This window comes from Cololabis saira, chromosome 23, assembly GCF_033807715.1.
Source record: "Cololabis saira isolate AMF1-May2022 chromosome 23, fColSai1.1, whole genome shotgun sequence".
In the NCBI taxonomy this organism is placed as follows: domain Eukaryota; kingdom Metazoa; phylum Chordata; class Actinopteri; order Beloniformes; family Belonidae; genus Cololabis; species Cololabis saira.
Window position 1 is genome coordinate 21275641 of NC_084609.1, and position 27928 is coordinate 21303568.

The window sequence follows — 27928 nt, forward strand, 5'->3', positions numbered from 1 at the left end:
TGTCTTCATTCAGCTACAGTTTGATCGTGTCAGTCAAAACAGCAATCCCAGAAACTTGTGATTGTCGAGAGGCGTAGACGCTCCACAGCTCTCTGGACCAATCCCCTCCTCGTCCTTGGTCACGCTGCGCTGAGCTGAAACCACAGATCGATCTGTTTCCCCATCTCCTTCCCCCCCCTCTGTGAATCTGCTTCAGCGTCTCCCTACACCAGACTTACGCTGACACACCAACACACTCTCTTCACCCAGTGTGGTGCCATCAGTGGTGAAATGGTCTGGTGCTCTTATCAAGTTTGCCTTCTGTGGTTTTGATTGATCAAATAAGATGGACAAATCGGCTTATCTTCCGCGGTTTGGACAAATTCAACAGCAAAGGGACCTGTGCTGGGGCGAAATGTGATATGTTGCGTAACAGCTGTCGAAACTGTTGTAGATCGATTGTCTTTTATGTGTACATCTTTTTTTATTTTGGCTTTTAATATAAGCCATTTTAATATTACATTATTTTTCTTCTGGTGCAAAGTAAACAGTTTAATCTGGGGGGATAGGGCAAGATAGATGATTTTTGCTTCCAATGGTGTAAAGAGATCCACTGAAGTCAAAAACAATATCAAGAATTTCCACAGATAATTAATGAATCGTTGGTGAAATGCTCTCTCTGATGGCCAGTTGGTTATTGTACCACAAGGATGCAAATGAGTCCCTGAGTTAACTTTGTCCAGTCATCTTTATTAACGTATTTTCTGGACTATAAGCCGCAGCTATTTTAAAAAAAAGAATAAAAAAAAAAGATATACAAGCCGCAGATATTTATGTTGTTGTAGATATTTACTACATGTACAGGACGATTTTAACTGTAAATGATGTACATGTTTGTACCTAAATAGATCCTTTCCTACACTGCAAAAACTCAAAATCTTAACAAGAATATTTGTCTTATTTCTAGTTAAAATGTCTCATTTTTAGTCAAAAAAAATCTCATTACACTTAAAACAAGACTCATCACTGGAAAAAACAACAATTTTCACCTGTTTCAAGTAGATTTTCACTTAAAATAAGATTTTTTTGCTTGTAATGAGAAGATAACCGGTATTTATTTATCTATGTATCTGTTTGAAATCTGCTTCTACCTACTTCTATCTGCTAAAGAAGAAGTAGCGTATTCTTCTTTGCATTTATTGTCTTTGTCTTAGTTTTGATTCTAATTCCGGTTAGAGCGCCCCGAGCGGTGGAAGAAAAATCCACAGAATAGCCGCACCTTTGTATAAGCCGCACGGTTCAAAACCTATGAAAAAAGTAGCGGCTTATAGTCCAGAAAATACTGTAGTAGTTAATTCCCTGTGCTCTTTCACATTTCCTGTGCATCACCATTGCTTTATTAATAACCTTAAAATAAGGTTTGTATTTGATGGAGTGCTATAGCCATGAAATACTTAGACTATGATCTAAAGAGATCGTGTCTTTAGTACATTTCTGACTGCAGAGAGGGATGCACCTGCTCCGATGGTATTTGGTGGCTTGTTCCATCTTGGAACCACAAGTGTTAGCGGTCTGGACTGAGACTTATGACTGAGACGCAAGACGAATGACACCATGAGACAACACTCCTAGGAGCTCAGCAATGGACAAGGAGGAACATCAGGCCATGTAGCACTAAATAGATGGGTGCAGACGTGGCTGTTGGTCTGTAGGCGAGCATTAGTCACTTAAATCTGATTCAGACAGGCATGCCTGTGGGGTTCAGCGACTAAAGTGTCCCTTTTGGCTGCGTAAACACCAGATGCGCCGCCACATTCTGGGCCATCTCTCGGGGTTTCACTGTGCATTAAAGGAGACTCGACAGAATAGTCTGCATTGGTTGATGCAAATAGATATTTCTTGGCTTTATCGACATTTTGGTAGCCTCCTGAATCACATAAAGACTTTTTTTTGTGTGCTGTGAAGCCATTAAACTTTCAACTTTGAGTTTTACATTGTTATTATGTTGGATGGCTCTATTATCTGTTGGGATGAGTTTCTATAGGAACTCATCTTTCATGTCCTTTCTGTTCGATTTCAGGTCCACATCATCAACCTCCTCCAGGACAGTAAATTCCAGCACTTCAAGCCGGTCATGGACACCTACATCGACAGCCACTTTGCTGGAGCTTTGTCCTACAGGTTTGTAAACAACAGCACTTTGAGCTGGGAGTAACGCAGCCTTGCCCACATAGTGCTTTATAACAACACATGACAGGAGTAGGCGAGATGAGGGCAGCCTACACAAGCGCCGAGAGGCAGCTCCACTCAACGCTGGGCCTCTGAGTTCATCACAGGACTCAATGAAATGCTTATGGTGCCCCCTGGCTGAAGCAGACAGAATGAATCATGGGATTGTGCTTGCTCACAGATAGACATACAGAGATGCACATATTCACAACTTCTTAGTAGCCATCTTCACAACAGTTTTTTGTAATCTTTGCACACATGCATGCACCTTGCTAACATACTTATTTTTATACCTGCTATAACTAGCGTGAGCTCTTAATTAGGAGCTATAGTGACAGCCACTCCTGCAGAATTATAAATCCCTATCCTGTACTGTCTGATATCTCCTTTAAGTTCAAACTTTCAAGGTTTAAAATGTAGCAGAAACGCAAAATTGTCATTATCAAACATCTCAGGATCATTACCCTTAACTGTTGCATTCAGTTCAGCTCTGTTGCTGAAATAGTGAAATATCATCCTCTGAAAATGATTTAAAGACAGTTGCATTGCATTGTAAGACGTGGGATTGCTTCATCGCCTCCGGTGAGAGAGGTGAGGGAGCTTGGGGGGGAAATGGCGCGACTGAGTGTGTCTGTGTGTGTGTGTGTGTGTGTGATGCAGGGACCTGATCAAAGTGCTGAAGTGGTACGTGGACCGCATCATTGATGCGGAGCATCAGGATCACATCCAGCAGGTGCTCAAGGTGAGGTGCACGTTGAAGACACTCCAAGCCTCTGTTTTCAGACCGTGCAGCTGTCTTTACAGGCTCACATACGCAATTACGCCATTCATGCAGAGATGTAAATAAACAAATAAACAATTCCCTCTTGCTGCCACTCCTGCTAATTTATGTCTCCCATCAGCCGTGACTGCATCAAGCCGCCCCCCCCAGCCCTCCTCTCTCCGTCTATTGTGCTGCATGCAAGTTTAATGGTCGGAAACACAGTGCCGCTGGTGTCGGGAATCCTCGTCTCTTTATTATGATGATACATGCAGATGCATTCTGCGGCAGAATTAAATGCTCATCTGTCATGCAGCACATAATAAAAGGAATACACAGCAGACACATTCACTGGGCTTCCTGATACGGCTGATCTGTAAGACGTGTTAAAACGCCATATCAGAAAAGGCTGAGGCAAACTGGAACAAGCAGAAGAAAAAGAAAAACGATTACTTTGATTTATTTCCTCAAAGACGGCATGAACCTAACATGTGTTTTTCTCACGTCAGTTTCAAGTCAGATTTGAAAAGACATCCACTTTTGACTGTAACACATTCCATAAACACAGATGGCACCGTGAAGCTTTTACAACTTAGTAAAATTGACATTTCTTCTCCCAGCACTTGAGGGTGTTTTCACACCTGGACTCTTTCAGCTGGCCAAACAAACTCAGACCTCTTTGAAGCGAATTCAGCTGAGACGTCTCCAGAGGTGGTCTCGTTTGAGTCCGTGGAACCACTTCACTTAACTCGAGCGCTGCGGACATAAAGTGGCCTTTTTTAGGGCCCAAGCACTGACAGTGCGAAGGCCCTATTGTATCTGTAGGAATCTTTTTTTTCTTGTTTTTCTCGTTTTAGGAGGGCCTTTTTTCCCCCCTAAACGTGCCCCAAAAGTCACCAAATTTTGCATGCAAGCCAGGTCTGGCGAAAAATTAGATATTTCATGGTTTGCATTAATGGGCGTGGCAAAATGGCTCAACAGCGCCCCCTAGAATACTTTGTGCCTCAAGCCCCACAATACGGTTTGACGTACATGCACGAAAATCGGTACACACCTGTATCATGTCTCAACTTAAAGAAAAGTCTCTTGGTGCCGTGGCCGAATCTGAACAGGAAGTCGGCCATTTTCGAATTAATCATGTAATTTTGGCGCAATTTATGCCATTTCTTCGGCCGTTTCTTCGGCTCAACCGTAACGTGCACCCAGGTGTGTTATACATCAAAATGTCCGTCTCGATCCTTCAACGATGGGCATTTTCAGTCAAAAGCGTTACCGTGGCAACGATAGACGCCCCACCCTTCATCTGATTGGTCCATATTTGATAGTTCCTACTTTCTGCCATAACCTCTGAATGGTTTGACATAAAGTGTCGTGGGTGGTGTTATTGGACTCGGTTTTGAGTCCTTGACCTTTATTGGTGAAAATTGCACGCGCGAGGGCCCGTTCATCGCTGCTTGCAGCTTAAATTTGTAGTTGTGACATCATGTGTCCCATCCTCTAGTGTGAACAGGAAGAGGACTGAGGCTTCACCAGATCTGAAGTGGATTAGGATGAGGACTTTTTCGAATTAACTCGCAATATGAAAGCAAAAAGAACTGAGAGCTTTTGTTTTGTTTTGGATCCAGGATTTAGGAGGACTAAGTTAAGTTAATTTAAAAGGGAGTGTCTGTATGTGAAAATACCCTAAACGCTGTTCTTGCCTTGAAAATTTGGTCCAGAATGTGGTTTTACATTGTCTTGTTAAGAAATGTCCATGGAGCAGAAGTGGCCTTGAAGGCAGCATGTGTTGCTCTAAAATCTAGATGTACTCTCTGCAGAAATTAGGATTATGTAGTACAAGGATTCAGTATTATGGTGATACGAGTCACCTTTTGACACCAAGCTATGTGAAATAAAATCTTTTTTTTCTTACATTTCCTCATTAGTACTGAATTGTCTCCATAGCAACCTTTTTGGAAAAACAAATATATTTTAATAAATGCAATAAAGTTGATGCAAAAAAGCAAACATAAAATAGGTTTGGACTATAGGTTCAGACTATTTACAAAGGAATCAAAATAATCATAAAAATCTCTGGATTTATTTGTATTTTCATTTGCTTTCCTGAGTGTGTTGCTCCTTTTACTATAAGATAAATGAAGTAATCAAACTTCTTTTCATCTTTTGCCACTTCATAGCGAAGGAAGACGCATGGGTTTTGTCAATTACGCGACAAATAATGAATGTTTTCTGCTTTTGTGCCGCAGGCCAGCGAGTACATCTTCAAGTACATCATCCAGTCTCGTCGGCTCTTCTCGTTGGCGACAGGAGGCCAGAACGAGGAGGAGTTCAGAGTCTGCATCCACGAGCTGTTCATGTCCATCCGCTTCTTCCTCTCGCAGGAGAACAAAGGCACCAGTCCCGTGGCGCAGACGCAGGTGTGTGTGTGCACGCGTGTGCATCCAGCACAAACGCTTCTCGAAACCTGCAGAAACGTTCATCTTTGAGTGTCTGTCCGTGCAAACGTGAATGTGTGAGTCTGTGCCTCTCGGCGCTCGTGCACATCAATGTTTTCTTCCTGTTAATGCACTTGTGATGTGTAGGGGGGGATTGTCTGTAATTGAATTTCATGCAGCCTGGAGGTCTGCTGTCGGAATAGGAGTTTCCTTTTCCGGTGGGAGGTCTGCACGCCTGGGCGGCCGCCTCCACTGATTTAAAACAAGACCAAGGGAAACAAGCTACAATGGCGAAGATAATCCTTATTACGTACCGGGAAAAGACGCTTGTTCGCTTGCGTAATTGAGAGATCTTAGCAGAAAACACCTTCTTTGTCTGTGTTTTTGTGTCATCTTCATCCCTTACGCTGGTCATTTAAACCGTTGGAGCGATGAACTGGAATCACATTATTACTGCACCATTAGATATTCCACTTGTGCCCTGTCCTTGCCGTCTGCACGGCTCTGTTTCATCCCTCCACTGACTTCTGATCTGGATTAATCCACATTCTAGCACAACAATAGCTGTGGGAGGATGCAGGTCGAGCCACTGTTAATCCCAGTTAATCCGTTACATGTTGCACTGACACTCACACACACACACATACACACACACACACACAGGCCGGCCAAGACATGACGCACTAAAACATTCACACATGAGCAGAAAACTTCAAACTGGCAGGCAGGACAGTGTCTTAGCTTGAGGGTCAATTGGATCTTGTGAACAGTTAACACCAGAGCTTTTCTGTCATGAAGGGCTGTTGGTTTCATTGCGCTTTGCCTTCATTCTGTTTTTCATATTTTAATGCAGTGTAACTATTAGACGGTAAAGACTTAAATGAATAGTTGCTAATAATGAATTGCCATCAAACAACTGTAAAAGGAAAAAAAAAGTAATTACGTTCAGTTTTTTCAAAAGCTGCCACAATTTCTTGAGGTATTAATGACATGTTTTTGACTTGTTTATTTCAGAATACCACAGAGATGCTGTACAATATGAATGTTTTGAATCGTCTCTTTACATGTCTATTCAGTTGCCAGCTTTGAGGGTGGAGTCAAGTGACTCCGCCCCCTAAAACTGAGTCAAATGTCAAATGTTTATATTGGCTTCACGGCTTTGTGCTGCCCTCTTGTGAGGTAGAGCGAAGATGGTTGAATAGTTGTACTCTGATCTGGGTCTGTGATGTCACAACATCCTGCAAATCCAAGCAGCTCCTTGAAAAAAGTATATTTTCAGGTGCAGACAACCTCAGGCAAATTGACAGGATTGTTTGATATTAGTGTTTTTAAGTATGTGTTCAGACCTTTCAATTTTTTCTCTAAATAAGAAACTTTCTGTTTTTCTTAATATTTTTATTAATGCAGCTCGTTGCTGCCGTGGAAGAGAAACGATTCCTCTAACAACCTGCACTTCAACTTCTTTTTTTCAAAAACCTGCTAGTTAATCACACGGTACTACCTAGTACTGGATGCTGGCATATCACATGTATTCCAGTTTATATTCACCGCAGGAGATCAACATTTTGCACGAAAGGAAAATATACTTTAGGATTTATTCAAACAAGAAAAAAAAGGTTTTACAAATCTGTATGCCCCCTTAGTTACTGTATTAGCATCATTGAACTCATTTTTGGTTTACAGTATAAACACTGGTAAAACAAAAATGATAATAGTTTTGATAAAATAAAAACTACTTTCTCTTTCTACTAGTGGCATTTGATTAAGGTTTGTGGCTTTGCACCAGTGAACTTGGGAACAGTAAGCCTCCAACATCATGACACAGAGGAATAGTGTGTTCTTGCATTGTTGGGCCAGCAAAAAGACTTCTTTTCCCTCTTCTTTAAATCATCTGCATTTTTTCTGCTGTGCTGTGCCGATCTGACAAAACTTGACGGGAAGACAGAGAATCTGGCAGCTAGATACAAACAAGTGATGGACAGCGAATCCCGCCAGTCCTTCAGTTTAATCCCCATAATCCCAGCCCGCTGGCGTTCCAGCCAAATCCAATCCTGCCCTGTGCTTCGGGGCACAATAGTACATACTTTCTTTTGTTTCCCACAATAAAACAGCCCTCTGTAATCACAAGTGAATATGAAGCGTTGTTGTTTATTCTTATCCAACTCTAAAGACTCTGTTGCTGTGAACTTTGAGCTTCCCGTCGTCTTTGTAAGGTCGAATTAACATGATGTAATAGAGTTTTAGAGGATGATGTGCTGAATAAACGGTATGAAGTCATTATTATTCCCAACATAAAGCATTCATGCATACAATACAACACATTAATTATTCATGTCCTCAAACGCTCTCTGCAGATTCGTTTTCAGCTGGAAAGCCTTCGGCTGCTCAGCCTCACGTAATGATTTAAATGACAATAATGGATTGTGCCCGTTCGATTTAGCTTCCGTCTGATTGGACATGTCGCCTCTCTGCCCAGGCCGTGTTCCTGCGAACCTTCCCTGCGATCTACGGCGAGCTGCTGAAGATCTTCACGGTGCGAGAGGTGGCCGGTTTCGTCAGAGAGACGCTGGCAAGCCTGCCCGTCACCGTCCACGCCGACAGTCCCCTGGAGGCCGTCAAGCTGCAATGCATCTCCAAGACGGTGGAAAGCACGCTTTACATCAATCCAGGTGGGGTTATTCACTAGTGAATGCAGCCACATTTACTCGTGCGTTTCCATCTCATCCTTCGTGATTTCCTCCCCGTGTTTTAGAGTCGCGCTGCATCCTGCTGCCCGTGGTGCTCCGGGTCCTGCAGACCCACATGCAGGAGCAGAGGGACCTGGTCATGTGTGCCCGCATCCTCACCAGCATGCTCTCCCTCATCCAGAAGGAGGAGAACGGCCCCGTGGTGAGTGTTGCTCCGGTGATGGAGAGGCCACAAGCCTCCTCAAGAAACAGTTGCGTGTTCTGTCCCAGCTGTGTCCCGAGCAGCTGCAGCGGATCCACACTCATATTTTGGAAAAAGTATTGATGCTAATTATAACTTTCAAATATTTTACACTCCAGGAATGAGTCACTGGCAAAATCCCGTGCCAGCAGATTGCCTCGTTGTCTATATTTAGTCAATTAGTCTCGGTGACAAGGACATTGGCAGGAGTAAAGTTCACTAATGAGGCGCATCAATTTAGGAACAGCAGTGGTGGAAGAGACTTTTTGATTTGATCCTGGCGGATTTATAAGTGTGTGTTGCAGCGCTAGTCGCCTCACTTGCACCGTTGGCTGTAAATGCACCTATAAGGACACACACACACACACCTATACACTTAAACACTGCACAGATTGGCACTATATCTAAAGGGAGGTGACAGCAGTGGTAGCCAATGTGCCGGTGAGGCTTCTTCTCATTATCACTCTTTTCAGGACGGACCGCAGTTACTACTCAGTTCCTTTCTGGTTCAATACTCATTAAAACTCGGATGGAAATAAAACTACAAGGTAACAAGGTTGCAGAAAATGACTCTTACAGTAGACTGACTGATGCGGGTCCTTGACTACAGTTCAAGGTTGTTCTGGCAGAAAAACACATGAATGCAAATAAGTCAAGAAAACTTGAAGGTAATATATTCGAACTTTAGTTGGAGACTGAATCAGGTTTTAAATTCGCTGCCGTGCCCAAAATAAAAGTATCTCTTCGTTTTCATTGATTTCTTTTCAATGAATCCAACTTTTATGCTCTATGATAAACTCAAGGCTTTTATTTTCTTCGCTTCACAGTTTTCTTAAAACGACACAACTGTTCAGTCCCAATCTGTTGAATCTTAATAACTTAATAACTATATAATTTAATCCTATAATTCCGGATGTATCATACTTGTATTTATAACTCACTTAATCCCTCCATAATGATTGGAAAAATATTTATTAAAAAAAAAAATGATTTCAGTATATAATAAACACCCCCAATTACAAAAACAAATTGTTATTTTGTGTCAGAATTCTTTTTTTTCCATCTGTACACATTTTTTACTCAAATATCGATAGTGCACCACAGGTTCCAGGTTTTAATTACACATTTGGCAGTTCTTACTATAACTCAAAAAGACACATTAGTTGCTGCTTTTCTTTTCCAAATGCAGCCTCTGATATACTCGCTTGGTTAAATCTTCATTGTTTTGACCTGCCCATGTGTAAGTGGTTATTAGAACATTTTCTGTTCACATATTCTCTATGAAACCATTTCCTCTCATCATGTTGACTGGTAACATTCATGTAACTGTGAGCCGTGACTCAGCTGCAGGTTTGTTTCTCCGTTGTGCAGGAGCCCGCCGTGTCAGAGGAGGTGGAGCTAATTGTGGAAAGTCTGCTGGGAGTTTTGCTGAGGACCATCCTGGAAATCAGCAACCGGCCGCAGCCTGCCGGCCCCGCCATGAGACTGCAGTTCCAGGATGTCACTGTATGTGTGTTCTGCCCGGTGTGTTAGTAAATAGTTTTGGGAGTTTAATGATTAATGATGTAGCAGAGAACAGGAAGGAGGATAATATTGAGATCTGCATCATGTGTGTGATGATGGGTTCTCAACGATGTTATACTAATCAAGCTACAGCTATTACCAGTTACCTTTAACTGTGATTGATCCCTTTTCTGTTCTCTGTGCAAGCATCATTCTTCATAATTCTTGAGCTATCATGTAAAGATCTGACCAGCCACTGCTCTTGTGTGTTGTTCCTTCAGGGAGAGTTTGTCGCCTGCTTGTTGGCTCTTCTGCGACAGATGAGTGACAGACATTACCAGCAGCTGCTGCAGTCGTTCTCCAATAAAGACGACCTGAGGGTGAGGCCTCTGCACTCTCTCCACATCTGCCCGGCTGTGTCTGCATTTGTTTCTGACATATAGAAATTGATATTAAACCCCCGAAGAAATATTTAGTTTTAACCAGTATCGTAGCTCGTTTCCTTCTAGATGTAAATACTTTTTTCTTTGCATCGGAAAATCTACGTACTTGCAACTCAGCATCATCCTTGGTCTGTTATAAAGATTTACTCCTCACCATGTACCTAACATTTTTGCAGATTAGCACTCGGCTCAAATAAGCAGCAGCATTCCCATAAAGCCAATCTATGAATCAATACTACTTCTGCCCACACAGGGCCATTTGTGTTAGCTCCTGGCATGAAGCATGACGAACCAACAGTGGAACAAACCATATGTTTTTTGTTTCTTAATACATACTCTGAGGTACCAGCAACCACCGAGCAAAAGCCTATAAGCCAGTTTTCTTGTGATTGTCCTGACTGATGGGTGTGTGCTTTCAATAAATATTCCCTTTGTTAAATGTCAAAACATTTACTTGATGTCCCACAATGCCACTATTTTTCTCAATGTCAAACTGAGAAAGAATGTAAACACAGTAAAACAGCGATCAGCCTGAAAATTATACACATTTTTCTTTCATGACTTTTTATACACTTATTAATAATGAACGAAGCCTTAGAAGAATACTCCATCAAGGGAGACAGAAAAACCAATTTGCATACAGTATGCAGACACATAATGGAAATTGATGCAGACTTCCTCTAACGCACAAAACATCAGGTGCAGAATGCCCAAATATTCTTGTGTAGATTTTTCGACACCGTTAACTTATAAATGAGTTCCTTTTGAATCTGAACTGAAAGGAATAAAGCATTTGAATATCCACTGATCTTTTTCTGGGTTCAAACCTCTTCCCCTTGTCATCATGTTTGTGTGTTTGTGTCGCAGGACTTCCTTCTTCACATCTTCACAGTCTTCAGGATCCTAATAAGACCAGAGATGTTTCCTAAAGACTGGACTGTCATGCGACTGGTCACCAACAAGTAAGATCTCACACTTAAGCAGCATTTATGGTTCTACGTAGCAACTACGCACGTCGCCTACGTTCAGGACTCACATCATCCCTCATCAGCCTCGTTCCCATGTGTTTCTGTCCATTCGGTCCTACTGGCACCTGCGTAATCTCAAATAAAGCTGTGAAACTGAAACTGTTGAAAAGTCTCCACTTGTGTTGTGGATATAGGAAACAACGTTTACGCTGCGCTGACATGCAGTGCTCGCTAGCAGCAGAACTTCTCTCAGGTTTTTGACGTAGTCGTGGAACTTGTCCAGGACGTAAATGTAGGTTGTTATGAAATAGCTTCTCAGCTGCGACAGCAGGGAGTCGCTTGTAGCAACGTTAGCATCATTATCTTCAGCATGAAAGAACTTTGCCTGAACAACTCTAATGAGACGCAGGTTCTCTGCAGAAATAGATATAAAGTAGACCTGTAATTGGACAAATCTGCTTCATATGTATATTTATCTGAGCGCTTCCTTCATCTGCATGTAAACATATCCAGTCCACTGATCACAGTTCTTTTAGCAGCATAAACTATTCATCTTAAAACCAAACCTGCGACATTCAAAATAACACGACCCAAAGCTGTTATTAAATTGAATATCAGAGATTAGAGTTGACACTCGGCTCTTCCTTTCTGCTATGAATCTCTGTCCTTTATCATAATACAGCAGACGTGCAAATATCTGTATTTATTATCATATGAGTCCCTACTTTTCAAGATCCCTTCAAGTGTGATGTGAGTAAGGTTAGAAGTAACTCTTTCCAACTTTTGCTGTGTGTGTTTTTTTTTGTTTTTTGTTTTAGTGTTATCATCACAACCGTCCTCTACCTTTCTGATGCGCTGAGAAAAAACTTCCTCAATGAGAAGTTCGACTACAAGGTAGGAAGGTGCCGGTCTGTGAGAAAGAGAGAGAAAGAGTTTCCAAAACACAACAACTTCTTCTATGTCCTGTTCAGGTGTGGGACTCGTATTTCTATCTGTCTGTGATATTCATCAACCAGCCCTGTCTCCAACTGGAGTCCTTCTCTCCATCCAAAAAGAAGAAAATACTGGAAAAGTATGTGTCGGCTGCCCGCAAATGTCATTTGTTGCTGCTTTGGTTTAAAGCACATTAATATATACACACACACACACACACACACACACACACACACACACACACACACACACACACACACACACACATAAAGAGATCGTTTTCAGCGTAAGTAGACCTGTGTTGAAAAAATAGATTTTCCGATTCTAAATCGATTCTCATATTAATTCCTAAAATCGATTCGTATGTCTAAAGATCGATTATTTTTCATCATTAGATTTTCTTCAGGTGAACTTTAATCCCATTAGTCACGTCATTCATGCTGTTTGAGCCTGTGTTTATGCTGCCATATGCGTTCGCCTCCGTTTGCACAGACAACCAGCTGCGTTATGAAACAGACCTCGCTCGTGCACCACGCGAGGAGAGCGTCATACTGTAATACAAAATTATGATTCCACCTACTACAGACGTCGCCGTTAAAGTACATGATCTTTCTTCGCACGTATCCTTCCATCTCCAGTCAACCGTGTGCTGGCAAAACTTGCAGATCATTGAATCACCAGACACGTTACACACAAACACGGACACACTCATACACACTCATACACACACCCAACCGTGCACAACCAGTGTTCAATGTTTTGGATATTTCAACTTAAATTTCAAAATGTTGTTTAAAGTTTAATGAAGTTCATATTATCTATATTTACTATAGCTTGTTTGGTTTCTTCTGTTATCGGACTCACGGTTTGTCATGACACTCCTGAAAAATGTCTGATGCTTCGTGGCAACATGTGTGTCTGGTGACAGAATAAATTAGACAAGCTAAAATGATTTGTTTACTGCATGAGCTGTTGCAATTTTCTTCTTTTTTGCACTTTAAATGGATATTGAAAGGCCCATTTGAGTTATTTATTTTTTAGTTCACAATAATTATTATGAAATCATTATTTCACTAGTTATTTTACAGTCATATAATTCAGGCAACAGCTCAAAAAAACATTTTTAATAACACTAACCCACATCAATATCGGATCGAATCGGATCAAATCAAATGGTGATAATGGATTCTGAATCTTAAGAATCAGAATCGAATTGATTCTTGACATTTGAATTGATACCCAGCCCTAGTAAGAAGTGCTGCATGGACCGCTCTCCTCAGCTGTCAGTGTTGCTGCAGAAAGAACACATTGCTGATTGTTGTCATGCAGGTACGGAGACATGAGGGTGATGATGGGCTGCGAGATCTTCAGCATGTGGCAGAATTTAGGTAAGGCGACAAGATAACTGTGTGCGTGCGTGCGTGCGTGCGTGCGTGCGTGCATGCGCGTGTGTTTGTGTGTGTGGTTCAGATTATCATATCCGTCTCAGTTTTTTGCTTCTGCCTTTTCTTCCTCAAAAGTTTCCATTTAGCCGTTAATTTATTCACATTCGTTGCTCTTTTGATAACAAAAGGTTGTCTTTTTTTTGATTCACTTGTTTTACAAAAAGTTAAGGCAAACAAGCGAGACTCCTGTTTTTCTCTAAACGTGATCATTGTAAGCAATTTAATCTCCACCATTCGAGTGTATTTCTGCTCAGTTAGAGGGATTTTTATTTGTTTATGTCAATTTGAATAAGAATTCTATTTCCTAACAGTAATGAACTGAATTATAAACTCTCTGATGATGTGATTTATAAAAGTGCTCGTATAATTGCACAGCACTTTAACCACATTAGAGATTTTAGCTTTTGTTTGCAGCTCAGTTAAGTTTACGAGAGTATCTTTCATCGAGGAAAGCCACCGGGAGTTACGTCTGACCAAAGCAGTCCGCTGCGTTCATGGATGGAGTGAAGGGTTCACCTCTGTGTCAAACTGCTTCTCTCCTCCAGGGGAGCACAAGTTGAACTTCATTCCAGCGATGATTGGGCCCTTCCTGGAGGTGACCTTGGTGCCGCAGCCAGATCTGAGGAATGTCATGATCCCCATCTTCCACGACATGATGGACTGGGAGCAGAGGCGCAGCGGCAATTTCAAGCAGGTGTGAACCGTAGAAATGTTGAGGGGAAGCGTAAAATGATGGGTTGACCCCTGAAACACCCTCAAGGGGGCGGGTACATCCCATGCGATGGCAAAACAAAACAAACAAACGATTGAAGTATGACGTGCTAAAAATAGGACTAGAATAATTTTTACGCTGACTCCATTTTTATTTGTTTTTATCTTAGATTGGGGCTTGAAGAACACGTTCAGCTCTTAAGACGTCTTTTTTTCCTGTCCTTCAGGGCGTAAGCATAGTTCACTGAAGTGGACACAAACTTCCAACTTGACAGAATTCGACCATGTCACATTTTTTGAGACGAAATTTGAAATTTCGCAATTGTTCGACTGTTATTTCAAAGGTACTTCGGAGACCCAGATCAGCTGCCCGGTCGTCTCCACCCATGTCACTTCTGCTTGTATTTGTTCTACCTCTGAGGTCGGAAGCAGAAAGCTAGAAAAAAACAAACTAATTTGAAAGAGCCACAACCTCAATACGGAGTGAAGAAAGCAGCAGTTCATTAGGACCTGAGTCTTCCTTCAGAATCAAAAGGGCATAGTACATATCCAGATCAGATTATTTTAAACTCAGTCTGTGTAATAAAGAACCCCCCTTTTCATTGGAAGCTAATTAACATTCAGGGAACATCTTAATTAAAATTGTAGTTACCCTATAAAATGACAGGCATCAGACAGTCTTTGGTGGAAGATTGAGCTATTGATACCAAAGCAGGATATTTGATTAGTTGACTATTTCACCAAAACACGGGCCCTGAAAGAGCATGTTGCCTGTCCTTTCTACTTTGACTAATTCGGGGAGGCATGTTGAGCTGGTCCTGCCAATAACTCGCCTCCGAGGGTACACTTAGTCAGGTCTAATGTAAACGGAACTAACGTTCCTGGGGGGATTTGTTGATCACATAACCTTTATTTATTATTATTGTTTCGTAAAATAAGGAAACAGCTGATGAGAGTAACAGCAGCAGCAGGAGGTCACAGGTAGGGCCTATACTTGCAACATAAGTAACTGGGGAGACGAGGGGATCAGCGAGTGGCTCAGCCTCAGAGCACTATAAACCGCCGTACGTCCAGAACCACAAAGGATGGTTCGTTGTTTGAGCAAGTGGCCACAAAAATGACAAACTGGGGGTTTTCAAAAAGCAAAACCTGTCCAAAATACGCTCATCACTCATCGTTTATCGATCCTCGTTTCGAAAATGACACCTGTCTGGCGGTGTGTACCAATGATGTACCAATACGCTATTTTACTCGCCCACACATCTTACTTTATGTTATGCGGATGACGCCTCCCGACTCACATTCAGGCACGGGGTGGCAAATAAAGTGCCATGTGTTTATTACCCAATGCACGTTAAAGACACGTTCATCATCCAGCGATAGTGTTGGGATCTAAAAACGGCTTAATTATGCCCTCTATCTTTAATTCACTGCTCAGCTGTGACATTCACTGAAAATGCTAAGCATTGAGGTGACAATAGCTGCGGCTGTCGTGACACTTCCCTCATGTCAAAATAGTGTCTTTGTATAATTTCACCTGATGACGTGTATAAATATTCACCCTCTGCAGTTGTCACGGATGTAAACTCTAGCTTTAGAAACCAAAGCAGTTTTTATGCTTCTATGAACTTGTTTATTTCTGCTGTAAAGTTAGAAATGTTATCACAGAGTTGCCATGGAAACTGACAAAATGAAGTCACTTTTGGAGTCAGACCCTAGTGGTCACTCGAGGAGCTGCATGTGATAGTTTGGCTCAGCTGTCATTTTTCATCCCAACACGTAAAGTAACATGGGTGTAATAACAGCTCTTTACTGTTGTGGAGGTGCAGCAGAAGCTGAACAGACAAATCACTTAAAAAAATACATAAAATAATACTGGTTTGCGTACTTTTAGTAGAAACATGTTTCTAATTTCAAGCCCATGACTTAACTTAATTTGAAATACTTCCATCCAGTGGGTAGATGCCATCATGGCACAGGTAACGAAATCAGGATGCATTGTGGGACATGTTATCGTGGTCCATGATTTTACAAAATTATAACATTTTGTTGTAAGCACATTATTATCTCTCCAGAAAAGGGACGTGGGTTGGATTTGGCCCGCAGGCCTGGAGTTTAACGTGTCTGCTTTAGATTATGATGGTCACATGGTGCTGATCAAATTCTGCCTGTTTTCTCACACATTCCGTATATATACAGTATATACTGAGATACAATTTGGTTTATTTAGGTTTTCTGGTCAACTTTTAGGTTCTGGTCAACTTTTCAGTAACATGGATTTAAGCCACTGAAACACTGAGGAGCTTTAATTCATCAAGCTTTGCTGCTTGAATGTTATTACTCTTAAACTGTGTAGCCAAGCTCATGTGTGACATAAACAGGTCATTATAACTGGAAAGTATTGTGGTGTACAGCTCAAATAACAAACTGTTATATTTGTGGAGAACTGATATTTCCTGACTTTGATGCACCAACATCCTGATATCTGAGCTCTGGACCATGTTTTTCTCTTTTTTTTCTCCAGTGATATTATCAATAATCCAGGCTCGGCATGTTCCTTGAGTTCTCTCCTGCTTTTCCCTCTCAGGTGGAGGCCAAACTGATTGACAAGCTGGACACCCTGATGTCCGTGGGCAAAGGGGACGAGACGTACCGGGAGCTCTTCAACAGCATGTGAGTTATTGGGCAGGATCAGAAAACTCAAAGATAAGGAGCGTGTTCCTCGCTCAATAATCTGACCCAGGAAGTCCCCCAGATCAAACGGCAGAGTCACAACGTGTGGGCTTCGTGAAATTGCTCGGAGAAAGGTCAGATCAGGAGGCCGGGGAGTTCAGCGAGCTGTAATAGGTGTTTATTCAGTCCTCTGACTGAAATGGTTCGACCCACGCAAGGTTTGGTCGGGTAAACGGCTGCGTAGGCTGTGATTCACAGGTCGCTCGCCTCGGTAAATACCTATTTTACCTGCGAGTGGAGGTGAAAACCATTCTGCTTTTGAAAAGCACTTTTGGCTCGGAAAAAAACCTCTTTTAACTCATTTTAAATAAAAAAAAATAGTCGAATGTGTCGAGTTCACGAGGAAGGACTTACTCTAAATTTTGCTTTTCAATCCACAAAGCTTTTTTTATTGGTGTTAAAAGTGTGTGATATTGAGTTGTGTATTTTGAAATGTTTATTTCAAGTAGAATGATAAAAACTGAAGAGGTAAGTGGTGGACATTCACTCGCGTTCATCTCCACCTCCTCGGTCCTTGTGTTTCCAGATTCGTCTGCATGCAGGCTCAGTGTTCACACATGCTTGCTTGTGTGTGTGTGTGTGTGTGTGTGTGAGTGTGCATCCCTGCCTTGTTTATTTCCGTATTCCGTGCTTATTCATATTATTTTGTTGCCTAAAAATATTTGAACTCTGTCCAGAGACATTATTGCATAAAATGAGTCACATTTCAGATTCATGTGCATCATGAATGCCTCCCTACCGCCACATAGCTGTCAATCAAAGTGTGATCTTGACAGGCACTTACTCACTGCTGCATCGTCTCGGTTTGTCCCTTTCGTCTTTCATCGTAAACCATTTTTAAATGTGAGGCATCACAGATTCGGTGCAGCAACTACTGAAACAAGATGTTTAAATCTAATCTACTTTGTGCAGCACAATGTGACTATGCATTTGGAATAATTATTGTGAGGTTCTGTTATTTATTTATCTGTTTTTTGATTAATTATCTTTCCTTTCAGAGTTGTTTTACTTCTTTTGGTTGATTTACTTTTCCCGTCTACTAACCTCACTTCCCCCTGAACTAACCTGTGTGAGTGTGCTCTGATTTTAATCATGTTACTATTAATTTATTCCGCCTATGCTTCCCGCCTGGACTAGAATTCCTCTGTTTGGTCCGTACCCTAGGTAAGACGCTCTCCTCTTTGTTCTCTGTGTCGTCTGTGTGAGGGGAAACGGGGAACAGTTCATTCAGCTGTGACAGAGCTGCCATATTTGGGCTATCGTGTCGGTGCGCTTAACTTTAATCAAACCAATCGGTTTTAAAATCCACTAAAATGGGGAAACCCGTTAAATTGGTTCTTTTGAGTCTTTTTGGCCACATTGGTGCTTCTCTTGAACCCCAGCAGGCAGGTCAACAAGCATAGGTGACACTTGACTCAGATTTATTTCTTCTTTGCTTTTGCTTCTGTTCCTTTTCTCAGTAATTTCCTCCATCACTTTTTTCCCCCGTTTTTTTTTTCCTCTTTCCCAACGTGCATCCGCTCGTCTTTACATCTCTGCCTCCTTCCGTCTCTTTTCATTCGTCCTGCAGCCTGTTGAAGAAGATTGAGAGGGAGACGTGGAGGGAGAGCGGGATCTCTCTGATCGCGACTGTCACCCGTCTGATGGAGCGCTTGTTGGACTACAGGTGAGAGTACGCACGGGCCCTTTTCTCCCCCTGTATTTATCATGTCACATACTCTTTTAAACCACTCATGTTTCCACGACAGGGATTGTATGAAGCTGGGGGAAGTGGATGGCAAAAAGATTGGATGCACTGTCAGTTTACTGGTAAGTAACATTTCCTCCGTGCAGCTCGGCCATCCATACCAACCCCCACAGCCCCAGAAGGAGATTACTACCTACAGTGTCTTGTATACTATTACCACTTGTTTGGAGCCTATACACTTTAAGGACAAATACCAAAATACCTTTGCTCCTATTAAACACAAAACCCTAGAAATGTGCAAGAGAAGCAGGTAGGTAGGTATGCAGGTGTGTGTGTATATATATATATGTATATATATTATATATATACATATATATATATGTATATGTATATATGTATATGTATATATATTTATTTACACTGCTCAAAAAAATAAAGGGAACACAAAAATAAGACATCCCAGATCTGAATGAATGAAATATTCTCATTAAATACTTTAGTTGAATGTGCTGACAACAAAATAACACAACAATTATCAATGGAAATCAAATGTAGGTCTGGATTTGGAGTTGCAATTATTTGAGTTACTTAATCAGATAAACCGACCTGGTTCTAAATTAGTTTCATAAGATGTTAATACCGTTCTCATGTCCGTCCTGATAACATTTATCTAAATATGCATATCTCAGCTGCTTATGTTACCTTAATTTAGCTTGGTTTTATTTCACGTCTGTTAGATTATTTTAGTTTGACTAGTCGTATTTTATGCAGCGTAGCTTCTGTTAGTGTATCGTAGTTTGGATTCATTATTTAGCTTGGATTATCAGAGCGTAGCCTCGCTTAGTTCATCTCACATGCATTATTTCAGCTTGGTTTAGCCCAAACATGTACAATGGTTTAGCGCTATAATGCATCATGTTTCATAATTTATACATGAATTTCTGGGACAAGCACTGCTCACATTATCAGAACTATCCCCAGAACCTGCTTTAGCTGCATAGGAAATTAAGATGAATAAAGAAAAGATGATTTTGTGATTTTAAAAAAAGTCCTACAGTGTGGTGTTTTGCATTGTTCTGTTGTTGAAAGGTCCAATTAACACTTAACAATGGGGGGGGGGGCACAAACTTCACCAGACTATTAGTCTGTTATTCTCAGAAAATGTTGCTTTTATCCCAGAGAATTAGTAAGACGTTAAAGTCTCATTGCCGGGACAAACAAGTAATGATAAAAACAGGATTTTAGTGCTTTTTGTCATAAAGACACTGTAAGACGCAAATCAAAAGAAAATAGACATAGTTGTTTATTTCTGGGACATATAATGGTCCTCCCTGTGAACTGAAATGAAAGTATAAATGAATCTCAAAGAGGCTGTACTGATGTAACTGCCATCGAGTGCTCTGACTGCGTGGGCCGACGGATCAGAGGTCCTGGAATCTGTCGGTGAAATGTATCGCTACAGAGAGACCTCTCATGTTTACATTTTGTGCTCATGTACATGTTTTGTTTTTCTTTTTGCAGAACTTCTACAAAACGGAGCTGAACAAGGAAGAGATGTACATCCGCTACATTCACAAACTGTACGACCTGCACCTGAAAGCTCAGAACTACACAGGTACACCCGGAGGACTGCGAGTCCGTTGTCTTCTCACAGTTTGCGTCCATAAACGTGTCTGATGCATTTGTCCTTCCTTTCTGTGTATTCTGAATGGGCTCCATGAACTGTTGTAGAGGGTTTTCTAAGAGCGTCAGCAGGAGACCCGATGCATTTCTTAAAAATGTACCTGCTGCCCTCTTTCACTGGTGTTCTGTGTGTTTGTGCATCGCAGAGGCGTCCTACACCCTGCTGCTGTATGATGAGCTGTTAGAGTGGTCAGACAGGCCGCTCAGAGAGTTCCTCAACTACCCCATGCAGAGCGAGTGGCAAAGAAAGGAGTATTTGCATCTGACGATCATCCAGAACTTTGATAGGGGAAAGGTAAGCTGCATGCACTGTCCGTTTTTGTTACCTTTTTTTATCTCTAAAGTCTTCTTTCCACTTCATTTCCATTTTATTGTTGATTTCTCAACTGGAAGGAATCGACTCTATTCATATTTTCTATTAAACATGAATATGTTTAAATGTTTAAAGGCACACTATGTAACCATACTGCTACAGACCAAATGGGGGCAGCATATATCAACAAAATAAAAAACAATGAAGTTCACTCATGAACTGTAAGAAACAATGGACGAAGCATTCGGTCACATGACCCATTGGTTTCTACAGAGCATTCTTGCTAGGGAACACGCCTCGCGGTACGTCAATCATATTTAGCTTTGGCTACAAGCTCCCTAAGCGGATCCACGCTGAAATATCTCCAGAGCTACCGGCACATTTACAGATGAATTTACTATTTAATATGTTGACTCCACCCACGGAGAAATAAAAAATGACCGTTGCGTGTAGCCGGTGCTGGGTTCGTTGTTTCCGTAAGCACGCTAGCATGAGGATTACAGATGAGGAAGTGATAACAGCTAGCCATTGTTAGAGCTGATTGCCAGTCAATCATATTAGAAATAAATGTATTGCTTTATATAGATTCTCCTCGCGTGGTACAAAAACAGGGGACACAACACAGTGCTTGATGCTTCCTCAGAAAATGGACCCAGGGAGGAAACGGCGGTGAAATCTGCTTCTGATACGTTATTTTCTTGTTTCCTTTTGGGGGATAGTTCTCTTCCATATTCCAGGGAATGCTGCTGCAGTCGGTGCCGGACATAAGATGGTTGTCAGGAAAGCTTGTTTAGCTGAGATTCAGTAATGACTACATTTTCAAAAAATTAATTCTGATACAGTACAGCGAGCCGTAAGCTGTGTTGTACTTAATTAGGACACTGGCCGAAAGCTCCGAGAAGCACTGCTCTTCAAGGATGCAAATTACTGTTGGAAGCAATTAAAGCGAGGCTCATCTTAGCTCACGGTTTTCAGCGCTGCTTCCCACTGATGACGTCGAGGTTAACAGGCGAAGCGTGACGTGCTTCAAGCTGCCGCTTCTGGCGGACACTGAGACCAGCAGCTTGCACAGAACATTCAAGATGCAGCATCTTTTCAGAAAAGGTTTCCAGCCCCAATTATCAGGAAGTGTTTTCCTGTTTTTGTGTTTTGCTTTCGACTTTTCTTCCTTTTTCAGTTTTCAGTACTTTACTATACTATCCTTTGCGACCCGTTTGTGCTCCTGAGGGGTATGACATTATAGAAACCACACAAAACTGCATTCAACCAAAGAAAAAACCCCAGATGAAGTTGGGTGGCCCTCCAGAATCATTAAAACTGTTCCCCTCGTTACTCACAGCCCAATTTCCTTCCCGTTCACGAGCCGTGCCATCTGCCGGCGCGGCTATGTGGGGAGTCGACGGCAGCAGGAAAGCAAAGCTTTTCATTTAATTAGCGAGACAGTTAGATGCTGCCTGTGCTTTACCTGCATGCAGAGAAGTTGTCCACTGTCGTCACCGCCGACTCACCAGTGCCATCCAGTGGAGGGTGACGGGCGTAGCAGCGCTCCTGCAGAGCTCCTGCAGAGCTCCTGCAGAGCTCCTGCAGAGCTCCTGCAGAGCAAGACACTGCATCTGAGGCTTTTTCCAGGCCATTTGATGATGTGGTGTGTGTTTGTTTGTGCCTGCAGTGTTGGGAGAACGGCATCATCCTCTGCAGGGAGCTGGCTGACCAGTATGAGTCCTACTACGACTACAGGAACCTTAGCAAAATGAGGGTAAGTTGATGGAGAATCTCCAGGGAAATTATGCAAATTTTGTTTGGGACCTGTTTGACTCAGAGAATAAAAAAAGGGCCTCTTTGTTGAAAAAACGCTCCCTTTATAAATTACAGAGGTGTAAGTTGACATCTTGACTGGCTGAAATTGAAGAAAAACTATGAATCTGCCGTTTCCTCGCCTGAAAGAAGCTTCATTATTGCTTGAAATTGAAGAGGCGGAATCCCTGAAATATTGATTTATTTATTTTTTCCGTGGCATTTTCATGATGACCAATACTGATGGGCTGTCATGTTTTTCTTGTAATTGTATGATTTAGAGATGCGATATTGATTTATTTTTCATTTGTTTTGTTTTTTTTAAAGCTTTTATCAAAAATCCATTTGTGTTGTTGTGGTGTAACAGTGTGGCTGCTGCTGTCTGGACCAGGAGGCTCTTCAAAGAAAGTGCAGCCTCTTAAGCTTAGATAGAAGCAGCCTCAGAAAAACAATTCTGTTATTCTTTATTTCACAAAAACTAACCCAAAATATAGAAACGCTGTGTGGAAACTCAAGCGTGCCCTTCCTCTGACCAGGGGAATTAAGATTTAAGTTTACTGCTCTGCTGTATTCAGGTGTGTGATAACACAATGCCAAGGAGAAAAGACATCAGCAGTGATCTGAGAGAACCAGTTTTTATCAATTTTGGGTAGAAACTGGGGGATACATTTGAATCTTTCATTGTAGCGAGAGAAAAAAGTCACAAGCACATTCAAAGAATTCGCCAGTTTCAAATGTTTAGAAGAAGAAAAAAACCAAACCTGCACAAATGTATGACTTGTTTGGAGAGGTTTCCCAGAGAAAACCTATTCTCCATGTCTACATCTAAAAAACAAACACAGTCCTTTAGCACCAAGCTTATAGCTGCAATCAGGCACAGAGGTGGAGGGGTGATGATTTGGGCTCGTTTTGCAGGTAGTGAACTTGATCATCAAGCAGTGAGTGAGTTAACAGCCAAGTCAGTCTGTCAGACAATGAAAGTTTGGCTGAAATTAGGGCTTGCAAAGTGTATTTGGAATGCATCTGCAAATGTCTGAGACATCTGTGCACGAGCAGATGAAAGCACGCCTCATTACACGAAGATGCCTTGTAAAGAATTATGGGACCGAAACAATGTGAAAGACTGATGTTAGATAGGATATGATTACTTAAAGCTATCTTTGCTTCAGACAAGCTACTGAATTATGGGGTGTTAGTGTTTCCCCACACAATGATGATATATTAGACTATTTTGTATTGAATAGTGTTCTAGCACATTTGATTTTGTTGTTACTCACTGTTCTGGCGTAGTATTTATCTCATTTAAAGACCTTATTCTGTTTATCCTGCTTCGTTTATTTTTTCTGACACATGAAATTCCTTTAGAGAAAGGAAAAAAAAGCTGTGCTTTTACTTTTGCTGCTGGTCTTCATTTATACACTGTTGTATTTCTCTGACAGATGATGGAAGCTTCTCTCTACGACAAAATCATGGACCAGCAGAGATTGGAACCTGAATTCTTCAGGGTCGGATTCTATGGAAAGAAATTTCCCTTCTTCTTACGGGTAAAGAGATCTTCACACTCTCTCTGTCGTAGCCAGGCCATAGAATAGTACTATTCATTTTTGCTCAGCAGCATCTCTTACGTAAGTCTCTTCCCGTGTAAGGTGACATTCAGCAGCTCTTTATTCAGCAGCGTGATGTAAGAATCCCCGTCCTTGATGGGATTAACAGATCGCTCTGCAGTTGCGGTGTGCGGCCACTAGATGTCAATCTTACCTCACGGTGCTTCCCCGTCTCCTGTCCCTGCTGCAGAATAAGGAGTTTGTGTGCCGCGGCCATGACTACGAGAGGCTGGAGGCTTTCCAGCAGCGGATGCTCAACGAGTTCCCCCACGCCATCGCCATGCAGCACGTCAACCAGCCAGACCAGACCATTTACCAGGCGGAGGCCCAGTGTATCCTTCGCTGTACCGACTCAACCACACAGGCCACATCAGCACAATACACGCTCTTATTTGAAATCTCCCCCCCCAATCATGCTGTTTCTATACATAACTGCCTGCAATGAGGCGGGACCCGTCACAGAACGCACCTCTGTGTTTTTCTGGCAATTTTGACAGCATCAAAGGCTTATTTACAAAGTTGCACGCACTCACACTGCATTGTAAACTGCAGGATGAGGAATGTGAAACAAACCACAATCAGATGCACCACAGGGGTGTGAGGAGGAATCATGTTTAACACCCCAGATGGGTACACTGTGCTGGGCTTTTGATTTTTGTAGTATTGACAGAAAAAAGGAAGCAAATACCTTCTTTGCCTTCCGGGAGATGTTGTTCCTGTAATTTGTATTGTCTGTGTTCTGAAAGTGAGCCTGCACCCTCGCTGCGCTTCAATCAAAAAACCATTTGCGTTTTGCGAAGCCCTAACATGTGTTCCGACTCAATCATACACGCATTAATGATTCACAGAAATGCATGGGACAACTGCTGACCCGCGTATGAGCGCTGTGACCATCCGAGTTTCTGTAAATCAATAACCATGTGTTTCTAGCACATAACGTCAATCAATAGGTTCTCTGATCGCTCACCCGTTCGTGCATCCTTGTCACAAACACTCATGCACAGTACATCATGTGTGTTAGATGTCGTCCCTCTGATAGAACTACTCATCAGTGCAAAGATCTGCTATTGATCACGTTGTTCCTCATAGTGGAGACTCGTCTTCATCCGTCCCGGGTCATCCACATGCCAGCACGTGCTCCAGTTCCCATTTTCTTCCAGGTCATTGGATTAAAAGAAGGAAGAAAAATGGCTGTTCGTGTCAGGCAGAGCTCCCCCTTCTCCCCATCCTGCGCTCTTCCTTCACTCGCGGTGCTTTCAGACCTGCAGATCTACGCCGTGACGCCCATCCCGGAGAGCCAGGATGTGCTGCAGCGAGACGGAGTGCCTGACAACATCAAAAGCTTCTACAAGTTTAATCACATCTGGAGGTTCAGATATGACCGGCCCTTTCACAAAGGAACCAAAGACAAAGAGAACGAGTTTAAGGTACTGGAGAAAAAGAAAAAAGAAAGGGAAAAAAAAACCTTTTGAACATTGACAGGAATCTGCACATGCAAGTGTCAGGTCATTTCTAATTGTTAAGAAATTACTTTTTGGCATTGGAATGCTGGAAAATAAAATAAAATAGCAATAATATGCAAAAATCTTGAATCATTCACCATTTTTATTAGCATTTTTCACTCCCAACTGATGTGAAAACGGCTTCATTTAACTCCTTTTCTGCCTCGTTCATCCATCACAGACTGTGTAGGTAGTGATACTTTGCACCGCTGCTGAGGTATTAGTCCGTGTGTAGTGCATGTTTTATTCATCTTGACTCCCGTATCAGTAATTACGCCGAGAAACTCGGGCGACTAGTCAGAGCCTCGTAAAGCTTAGAACAAACGAAGTCTTTAGAACCGCATTCATTCACCGAGCTGCACGTACTACAAAACCTGTACACACCCAGCACCCGGAGCCTAATATTATTCTCATAAATATTCAGTTTTATTGCACACACTATATTAGTTTTCTCATCACACTTCCATCAAGGTTATTAGGCCAAATTTAATCATGATATGGGGTTTCAATCAGGACGGGATAGCTCTGGCTCGCATGTGGGAGTACGATAAACTTTAGCACTTGAGATGTTGTATGATCAGTTCTAATAAAGAAAGGCAGGAACTTTGTTGAGTTTTTGCCTATCGGGGTGGGGGGTAAAGAAAGGGTAAGACTTATTTATGTTGGATTTTCTTTCCAGTTGTTGGTCTTAATACATGTTTTTTTCCAGGTTGTGTTCAGGTGGGTTTCTTGGCCCTTAAAAGCATGAAATCGATAAAGGGCAGCAGGGTTGTGTAGCGGCTCGGAAGACCCTTCTTCAGTGCAATGGCACTGGATCAATATTGCATATCAGCTCTCATCTGCTCCGTTGGAGTGTCCTGGAGCACGACCCTGGGCTCTAATCTAAGCTTCAAGTAAATGAAGGCGTCCTGTTGCAGCACTTTGATCCCTCACGGGGCCCTGTTGAGATTTCAGCTGAAAGCAGCATGATGATAAACCAAAAGATTTCATATTCTGGGAGAAAAAACACATTTAGAACTGAATAAAAATGTGCCATGAAGATGATTTATACTGTGGAGCCAAGATAACACTTCAGCCTGTGGAGCTCATAAACCTGCTGCTAGAGGTCTATTTTTGCATGATGAGTTTATTGTATTTTATTTGTTAGCTTTTCACCCAAAGCATCACGAAAGAGAACTAGAGTTCCCCAGGAAAGCTGTCAGGCTGTGTTATGGTTTGCTTGGTAGCAGTGTATTTCCAGGTCTTCAACATTTATCGGGTCCAACAATGAAGTACAAACATCAGCTATTTGTAGCTGCTGCATATGGGCGACGTGTGTAGCGGCTTCATGGAATCATAAATCATTCGTAAGGGTCTCTTGCACCGTGAAATGTGTCATTCATCGTCCTACTGTATCTCTAAAAGCAGCCAGACACTTGAGGTATTACATATGTATCCCACCTGAATACTTGCTTTTCTCAATACTCGCAAAGGAAGAAGAAAAAAGGCTCAGTCTTCTCTGATTGGTCAGTTCAAGTGGCCTAATCGGACCATCTACCATTCTGCTGTTAAAATTTGAAATTAAATAGGTTTCTTAGTGCAAAATGGCTCGTTTTAAATTTTTAGTGGTGGTCCAGGAAACTACAGTCCTAAAATACAACTGAGAATACTCAATGGATAAAGTTTTTGTTATATAAGGGTCAGATGTTGATGCGTAGGGAGATGAAGGACAGATTACATGACAACACTTCTAAATTTCTAAAAACACTGTTTTTTTATTTTTAAAAAACATTTTATCAAAATTCTTATTTGGAAAGTCTAATCTACAAAACCCTTAAAATCTAGAAAAACAAACCACAAAATTATGTCATGTAGACTTGAACATCTAAAAACCCTTGAGCTGAAATTTTATTCAAAATTTTTAAAAACCCAAGATAACCCAAAGGTATGGCAGTAATTTAACATCAAATGTGTCGCCACTCAATATCCCAAATCTGAAAACCAAAACCCAGAATCTGTAACCAAGAAATTGGGTTCTTTTTTCTCTCCCATTAGTTTCAAAACCAGCGTTGTTTCCTAACCACGAGTTGGGCCTTTTTTTCTGCGTTTGAAACTCTGAAACTTTTGTCAAATCAGTACTGTGTCAGTCTACAGTGGGAAGGCGGGCCTTGACCGAGAAGTAGTTGCTCATTGGCTACTGAATGATTCAGCACCCAGCATTCACGGAGGAGAAGGTTAATAATGTAATAAGTAATTTTATTGATAGCATTAATAACTAATAATAATTCCGGAGCCATGG

At 41.7% G+C, this 27928-nt stretch overlaps 1 protein-coding gene across 8 annotated transcripts in view; it reads left to right on the forward strand.

Annotated features, from left to right (window-relative positions):
- Positions 1 to 27928, forward strand: part of dock4b (dedicator of cytokinesis 4b) — a 150644-nt gene that overhangs the window by 88025 nt on the left and 34691 nt on the right. For 6 of the 8 annotated variants that reach the window (XM_061715317.1, XM_061715318.1, XM_061715324.1 and 3 more), the window contains exons 20-41: positions 2060 to 2160; positions 2869 to 2950; positions 5215 to 5385; positions 7880 to 8072; positions 8156 to 8292; positions 9703 to 9837; positions 10116 to 10214; positions 11145 to 11239; positions 12064 to 12139; positions 12217 to 12317; positions 13508 to 13566; positions 14169 to 14317; positions 16922 to 17007; positions 18205 to 18231; positions 18638 to 18733; positions 18816 to 18876; positions 20276 to 20369; positions 20584 to 20732; positions 22420 to 22506; positions 23984 to 24088; positions 24339 to 24480; positions 25409 to 25575. In XM_061715317.1, coding sequence (XP_061571301.1) covers positions 2060 to 2160; positions 2869 to 2950; positions 5215 to 5385; positions 7880 to 8072; positions 8156 to 8292; positions 9703 to 9837; positions 10116 to 10214; positions 11145 to 11239; positions 12064 to 12139; positions 12217 to 12317; positions 13508 to 13566; positions 14169 to 14317; positions 16922 to 17007; positions 18205 to 18231; positions 18638 to 18733; positions 18816 to 18876; positions 20276 to 20369; positions 20584 to 20732; positions 22420 to 22506; positions 23984 to 24088; positions 24339 to 24480; positions 25409 to 25575 — 2412 coding nt within the window. The remainder of the gene's footprint in view (positions 1 to 2059; positions 2161 to 2868; positions 2951 to 5214; positions 5386 to 7879; positions 8073 to 8155; positions 8293 to 9702; positions 9838 to 10115; positions 10215 to 11144; positions 11240 to 12063; positions 12140 to 12216; positions 12318 to 13507; positions 13567 to 14168; positions 14318 to 16921; positions 17008 to 18204; positions 18232 to 18637; positions 18734 to 18815; positions 18877 to 20275; positions 20370 to 20583; positions 20733 to 22419; positions 22507 to 23983; positions 24089 to 24338; positions 24481 to 25408; positions 25576 to 27928) is intronic. The other 2 variants (XM_061715321.1, XM_061715323.1) reach the window with 1 other exon arrangement.